This window comes from Falco peregrinus, chromosome 8 (genome assembly GCF_023634155.1).
Source record: "Falco peregrinus isolate bFalPer1 chromosome 8, bFalPer1.pri, whole genome shotgun sequence".
NCBI classification, from domain to species: Eukaryota; Metazoa; Chordata; class Aves; order Falconiformes; family Falconidae; genus Falco; species Falco peregrinus.
Window position 1 is genome coordinate 43,320,723 of NC_073728.1, and position 7,210 is coordinate 43,327,932.

Sequence of the window (7,210 nt, forward strand, 5' to 3'; positions counted from 1 at the left end):
CGGACGCGCGGGCTGCGGGGCCGAGACACCCCCTCCTCGTCCGCGCCGAGCCCCTCGCCGGGGCTGGAGGGGGGCGGTGGGGGGAGGCTGTGGGGCTGCCCCCCGCACCGCCGGGACCCCGTACCGCCGGGACCTCCCGCGGTCGGTGCTGCGGGCGGCGGGTCCCGGCACAGCCGCGTTCCGAGCGACGCGCCCGCCCCGCCGGGGAGCGCCCCAGCCTTCGGCCCCCCAGCACCCCCGCCGTGCCCACCAGGGCTGCCACCCCCCTGGCCCATCCCAGCTGCGGGGCAGCGACGAGACACCCCCGCTCCGTTCCCCCAATTCGAGGTATTTGCCGAAGCAAAGGCCGGCGCGGGAGCGGGCTGGGGATGCTGCAGAGACGGGGAAAAATCTGGGAAAGGACCGACCTGGGAGCCTCAGGGTTTCCTCCTCGTCCCCCCGCCGAGCCGGCGCGTCGGGCCGCCCGCCTTGTGAACGCAAAGCGCCCCATCCATTCTCCTCGGTGGGTTAGTCCTACCTTGTAGAGGCTATTGTCCTTATGTGCAATGGATGCTGGCGGTGGGCGCTTCTCGCTTGGACAGAAAGAAGACGAGATTCTATTCGTTTACATGTTTTATTGTTGTAAACATTAAAATTGTCTTTCTCAAAGAAAGAGTTATCAGGAGGGGGAAAAAAAAATACCAACCAAAAAACCAACAGCGTTTCTAACTGTCATACACCATAGAAAAAAAAACCAAAACAAAACCCCAACCAAAAAGGCAGTGACTCGTGTCATGTGCCATACTGGAAATACACAAAGAAAAATACTACAGGATATGGCAATATTAAAAATATTACTCGAACATAAAATAATATATTAACCGACAATTTCAGACATAAAAAAACAGAACAAAACAAAACAAAAATTCAAAGTGCTCAGTAATTTCCAGGGAGTTATGTATATTATAAGCACTCTGGAAACAGTCAAAAGCTGCTGCATGCAAGATTTGTTTAGCTTTAGACAACAAAATAATCAAGATATAAACTTCTTTTTTAATCAACATCAACAGTACATACAACACTTACAAACAAGGAATGTCGGACGGTGTTTACAAACACTATGTGTCCCTTTGGGGAGGATTTCGGGTTTTGTAATACTTGTGCCCACCTATTTTACAATTGAGAAAATGTTTGAAGCTTAGATAACTACCAGTCTTTATAAAAGCTAACAGACTACATAGTGTCTGAAATACTATTTATAGAATATAGACATTACTGAAATAGCAAGTGCCTATAACATTGTCACCCTAGAATCGTCATGCTTTCCTGGTATGGAGAGATTTATTTTTCTTTCTCTTTATTCTCCCTTCTTTATTTTTTTCTTTCTTTTTTTTTTTCTTTTTTTGCAAACACGTTTAGCTTTAATTTGTAGTTATTTTTTTAATTGTTTTCCATATTTCTTCATAAATAGGCACAGAATAATTTTTAAAAAGCCAAACTGCATCTGATAAATTTACAAGCCTTTGCCACCTTTAATGACATGCCACCCACGCAACATTTAGGTTTCGTATATATTACAGCTTTCTTTTACAGCAGAAAACTTTAGTCTTTAGGAGGGTGAGACTTGTGGGTCACCTTAACGCTTTGTCACCGTATGAGTCTTAGCTGCGCACCCGGCGTTGCCAGATATGTTCATCTCTTTAATCAGAAGTCCTTAATAATAAATTCATTTATAAGCTGATAATAAAAAGTTTATACCATGGTATTTGTGTTGTCCATGATCTGCATCCATGATGCCCCAGAGCCAAAATGCCCATTCGCGTTCTGCCTGCAGGAGGTTAGCAACACTGGTTTGGATGGGGAGCTGGCACCCAGAGGTGCTGCATTGGGCCCAGATGAATTCCCCTTCAGAAAGGTGAAGATTCTCTTCAGTTCAGTGGAAGTGCTCGGGAAGAGTCTTAAAAAGGTAAAGTGTCCAGAAAAAGTTTGTCGATTATTGCTGGCGGTGGCACCAAATCTTCCAGTTTCAGGTAGAAAATGCGTTGCAGCCCCTGCGTGCAAAGCGTGCGAAGTTCAGGGAGCTTCCCCAAGAGTTTGGACAAATAGTTGGGGCGATTCAGGCCCCCGTTATTAAAAGTCACATGGTCTTTGAGACAATTTACAATCTTGTTTTGAAGTTCTTCCACCCTCTTGGGTTCCTTAAGCCCATGTCTCTCTGCAAAACAGAAGGACGCAGGAGGTTACATGTCTGACAGGGAGAGGAAGGGAAAAGGAGCTGCCTGGCTGGGGCTCGAGCGGGAAGGAGGGGGGACACCGACCTGTGACCATAGCTAGGGCAGCGATGCAAGAGAAGGCAGAGATATCGATGTTCATGTTTTGCAAGTTGGAGGAAAATTCAACAATGGAATCGATCCACTCCCCAAAGCCACGGACGCACTGCAACCGGTGCAGGACCACCCCGTTGCAGAAGATAAGCTTGCCCTCCACTGGATTTGACCTGGAAGGAATGTGACAACCCCAACACATACAGATGAATGAATGAATAAGGATGAAGGTAGATTAGATAGACAGAGGAAAAGAAAGAAAAGCAAAGGTGAAGAAGAGCAAAAGATGAAAAGTAAAAAAAAGATTAAAAAGATAAGGAGAAAGAGAGGAAGAAACAAACACGGGAAGAAATAAAGATACAGAGAGGAAGAAAGACAAGCAAAAAGAGAGAGAAAAAAAAAGAAAAAGAGAAAGGGAAAAAGTTTTTTTTAAAAAAAAAGAGAGAGAAGATGGGGGGTGGGGGGAGCTAAACAACTAATTACTTGAAGAGCAATAAATGAAGGATTTAAGAGGCACCTAATTACCGAGGAGTTAATAAAACGCAGATCAGTGGACCTTGAAAGGATCTGATTTCATAACTGCCCAGAAGTTCTCCCCTCGGCCGGCCACGTACCTGTATGCCAGGCGCAGCACGAACAGCTCCAGGAAGGCGGATTCGAAGAGCAGGTCCTGGTCTGTTTTAGGGAGATCAGTGAAGCCGGGAATTTTCTCTGCCCATCCTCGGATGATCTCCATGGAGCCGGTCAAGAGATCATAGAACTGCTGGATGTGCTGGGTGTCATCTCCACTCATCTGGTAGTCGGGGTTAGCCTGGAACTGGAAATTCATTTTATAAAGCACTTAATGAGGTTCTCTAAAGTATATAACCCGTGAAATTGCTAACCCCGCTTCTAGTCGGGGAGCCGAGTTTTTATAACAATTAAACCTCTCCCTGACCAGTGAGGAAATGAGATGTTCCGGGGCAATTAATTCAATTAGGAACGGCGCTACGAGGTCGCCGCTCTCCGTGCGCAGAGGGCGGTTTCCGCGGGCCCGATCCCGGGGCGGGCGGCGCGGCGGCGGAGCAGGACCCCCGGGGGGGCGGCCGGGCAGCGCCGGGCAGCACCGGGCCGGGCCGGGCGGCGGGGCCCCCGGCTCGCCTCTCCCCGCCGGCCGCCGGAGCCGCCGGAGCGGGGCCGGCTGCCCCCCCTCCCCGGGCGGGTGGGCGCAGCTAGGTCCCCCCGCGAGCTCGGTCCCGCTTACCCGGGAATAGTCCAGGCTGGTCATAGCCGGGTTGGAGTCGACATGGGCTCTCACCAGCGCACTGATCAGACTCACCGGGGGAGAGGGGGGAGAGGGCTCCTGGGGGCTCTTCGGTTTGGATGGCAAACGACCCCTCCGGCCTTTTAGGCTGTCTGTGCGCACCACTGCAAGAGAGACGGTGCTCAGCCGCCCCGGCCGGCCCGGCACGGCCCGGCACGGCCCGACGGGGGGCGGCGGCCCCGCGGACTCACCCTCCTTGACCATGCCGACGGCCAGGCACTTCTGGAAGCGGCAGTACTGGCAGCGGTTGCGGCGGCGCTTGTCCACCGGGCAGTTCTTGTTGGCCAGGCAGACGTACTTGGCGTTCTTCTGCACCGTGCGCTGCCGGACGGGACGGGACGGGGCGAGCGGCGTCAGCGGCCGCTGCTGCGGGCCCCGCTCCCCACCGCCCTCTCCCCGGCCGCCTCTTTATTTCCTTTCCCCCCTTCCCCCCGCCTTCCTTTTTCTTTCCATGTTCCATTTCCCCCTTTCTCCCTTTCTTTTCCCCCTCTTCCCCTTTCTCATCCCCCTTTCTCCCTTTCTTGTCTCCCCTTTTTCTCTTTCCCCTTCCTTTTATCATTATCCCCTTCTTTTTTCTTTCCCCCTTCACAATTGCTTTTTCCCCTTTTTTCCATTTTCCCATTTTTTTGTTCCCCTTTTTTCTTTTTCCCCTTATTTTCCCCTTACTGTTTTTATTTTCCCGTCTTTTTTTTTCTTTTCCCTTTTTTCTTTTCCTTTTTTCTTTTTTTTTTTCCCAGGGCATTTAACAGGAGAAAATTGATAGCGTTAACATTTGAGCTAACCTCACAGCTCCTAGCTGTGTTTTATATGCCAAGAGGAGGGAAAGGGATGCTCAGTAAATACAAATCCGTGGGCATTCATATTATTTACATTCCTTGGAGACCTTCTCTATTTAAAATGATAAGATTATTCAATCAGGATGGTGAAATAAAGAGATCACTTAATTTTACCACAGGGAATTCTGTTCCACATGGTTAGCTCAGACACAGTTCTCTGTCCTAACCAATTTCCATCTGAAGGGGAAAGCGGCTCTTTGCCCCGGCGGGTCCCCCCCCCGCTGCCCGTCGCCCTGCCCGCCGCCCGCTCACCTTGAAGAAGCCCTTGCAGCCCTCGCAGGTGCGGACGCCGTAGTGCTGGCAGGCAGCGTTGTCCCCACAGACGGCGCAGAGCCCCTCGTTGGAGGGGGACCCCCGCGAGGGCGGCGAGGGCACCTGGCTGTCCAGCAGCTGGGGAGCGTGGCCCAGCTGCAGGCCGGGGAAGGCCATGGAGGGCTGCTTGCGGATGGGGTTGGGGACGGCAAAGGCCTGCCCGTCCACAGCGTGGTGGGCCCCGGCCGGCTCGGGGTTCATGGGGACGTGGAGGGGCCCATCGAAGCGCATCTGGCAGCTGGAGACGGGGGTGCCAGGGGGCGACTGCTTGAAGGAGAAGAGGGAGAGGCGGGAGACGGGCGTTTTGCGCTGCTCGATCATGTGCGTGGTGGCCACATAGTTGGGGTGGAAGTTGTGCAGGGAGCTGGGGTCATCCCACATGGGGCCGTGCTGCACCTGGAAGCCGGGCGTGGAGGGGGTCGGGGGTGATGAGGGCTTGTAGTACACGGAGCCTGAGTGGGACATCATCTCCTCGGACTGGGGGGGGAGGTGGCTGTGCTGCTGGTAGCCGTGCATCTGAATGTCTTCCACCTTAATGGAGGACTGCTGTCCGGACAGGGGCATTTGGTACAAGCAAGGTGGCTTCACGTCGTAGCTTGTGTTGTAGTTGTCCATAAAGGTACTGAAGCTGGGGAGAGAAGTGGTGGCAGTGATTTCAGTGTTGGTGAGGTCCATGCTAAACTTGACAAACTCTGGAGTTAAGAAATCGGAGCTGTATTCTCCCGAAGAGTGGTAACTGTAGCTCTGGGAGGCCGGGCTGGCTCCTTGAGGCGAGGACCCATACTGAGCCTGAACACAGGGCATGGCTGGAAACGAAACACGGTCATATAGACTCGGCCCGCACAACCGCGCTGCCCCCCCCGCCCCGCCCCGCTCCGCCGGGCACCGCGCTGCCCCGGCCGGCGCCGGCAGGAGGGAGGCAGGCGGGGGGGCCCTCCCCGCCCCGGGGCCGCGGGGGGCTGCGGAGCGGAGCGCACAAACCTTCAGCCGGGTTAGAGGCGTTTTCGGAGGAGCTGAAGGCGGACAGCGTCGGAGGTCAGCGGAGAGCGAAGTTTCCGCGGTTTCAGAGCACGGAGGAGGGCTCCAGCCTGCCCAGCGCGCTGGCTGCAACACACACACACGCAGCGGCTCTTCAAGCTGTCTCGGGGCCGGCGGCAGCGGGGGGCGAGGGGCACCCCCGGCAGACCCTGCCCGACGCGCGGCCCGGGCCCCCCCTGCGGCCCCGCTCCCGGGGGAGCTGGGCACCCCCGCAGCCCCCGCCGGGCCGGCCGGGCTTGTTCGCTTTATTTATTATTGTTGCGGGTTTTTTTTAAGCGGGAGGAAAACTTTCAGCGGGCGGGCTGCGATCGTTCGCATCTCGGACAGCCGGCGGGCTCGCCCCCCGCTCTGCTGTTTAGCCCGTGCGTTCCTCCGTCTCCTCCTCTAAGGCGAGAGACGCGTCCGCGGGGGAGCCGGGCGAGGCGCGGGGCTTCCCGCCTCCCGGGGGTCTCGGCGCCCCGCGGGACCGTGAGCCGCCGCCCGGTGACAGCCCTCCCGGGCAAGCAGCCGCAGCCGTGCAGCCCGCCGATTCCGCCTGACAGCACCACGGGTGACACCACATCCACGGGCCACCCACCCCGGGCAGCGTGACAAGCCCCCCCTACCCACGGAGCCTTCCCCGAACCGGAGCCGCGGAGCCGCGCGGCGCCGCACCCCGCTCCCCACGCGTGCTCGGCGGGTGACACACACACACACGCCTCCATCCACGCACCCCCCCGCGCGTGGGAGCCCCGCGTGGGGAGGGGGCACTCACCGGGGAGCGGAGACCTGTGCATGCATCCAAGTGCCGGGCGGCGGCGGGCGGCGGGCAGGGCGCGGCGCGGCGGGAACACGTCGGGGCTGCGGCGGGGAGCGCGGCGGCAGCGCAGCGGCCGGACTGTCCCTTCCCCGCAATGTGCCTTTGTTTATGTGGGCTCCCTGTGCCACAGCCAACGTGCACCTCGAGCCCCCGCGCGTCACCGCGCGTCACCACCCCCTCCGACCAATCAGGACGCCGGAGGGGCCGGCCTTCCCCCGCCCCTTTGGCCGCGCGCTCCCTTTGGTAAATTTCCGACGGTGACATCACACCGAGGGACACGCCCTCAGGTGGGCACCGCCCCCCCTTTTCCCCTCCCCGACGGCACCTTAAAGCGCGGCGGGGCGGGGCTTCGTTTGCATAGAGGGCGGTGGCGTCACCCGCCCGGCGAAAGGGAAAAAGTGAGAGTGGGGCGTGGCGCCGCGCGCCTCCCGCCCACCCCGCCACCCGCCGGCGTCACCATTGACGCAACCGCCCGGCGCGCCAAAAATAGCGCGCGCCCCGACGGGAGCTCCCGGGGCGCTGGGTCGCTCCCCCCGCGGTTGTTTCTGGGGGGACCCAGCCGCTTTGCACCGGTGATCGCGCAACTTCGGGCCGGCGCGGGCCGGAGGAGGTAGTTGCA

At 57.2% G+C, this 7,210-nt stretch overlaps 1 protein-coding gene across 2 annotated transcripts; it reads right to left on the minus strand.

Annotated features, from left to right (window-relative positions):
* Window positions 1-627: 627 nt before the first annotated feature.
* On the minus strand, window positions 628-6,677 carry NR4A2 (nuclear receptor subfamily 4 group A member 2). Of its 2 annotated transcripts, none has more exons than XM_055813129.1 (8): window positions 6,547-6,677; window positions 5,736-5,858; window positions 4,695-5,560; window positions 3,798-3,927; window positions 3,622-3,710; window positions 2,918-3,120; window positions 2,298-2,476; window positions 628-2,194 (listed from the first exon to the last, which is right to left on the minus strand). In XM_055813129.1, the coding sequence occupies exons 3-8, from the start codon at window positions 5,556-5,558 to the stop codon at window positions 1,938-1,940; spliced, it is 1,722 nt and encodes a 573-aa protein (XP_055669104.1). In that variant the 5' UTR covers window positions 5,559-5,560; window positions 5,736-5,858; window positions 6,547-6,677; the 3' UTR covers window positions 628-1,937. The 2 variants fall into 2 exon arrangements, with proteins under 2 accessions (XP_055669104.1, XP_055669103.1); XM_055813128.1 differs by having other exon boundaries at window positions 3,547-3,710.
* Between the last annotated feature and the right edge of the window lie 533 nt (window positions 6,678-7,210).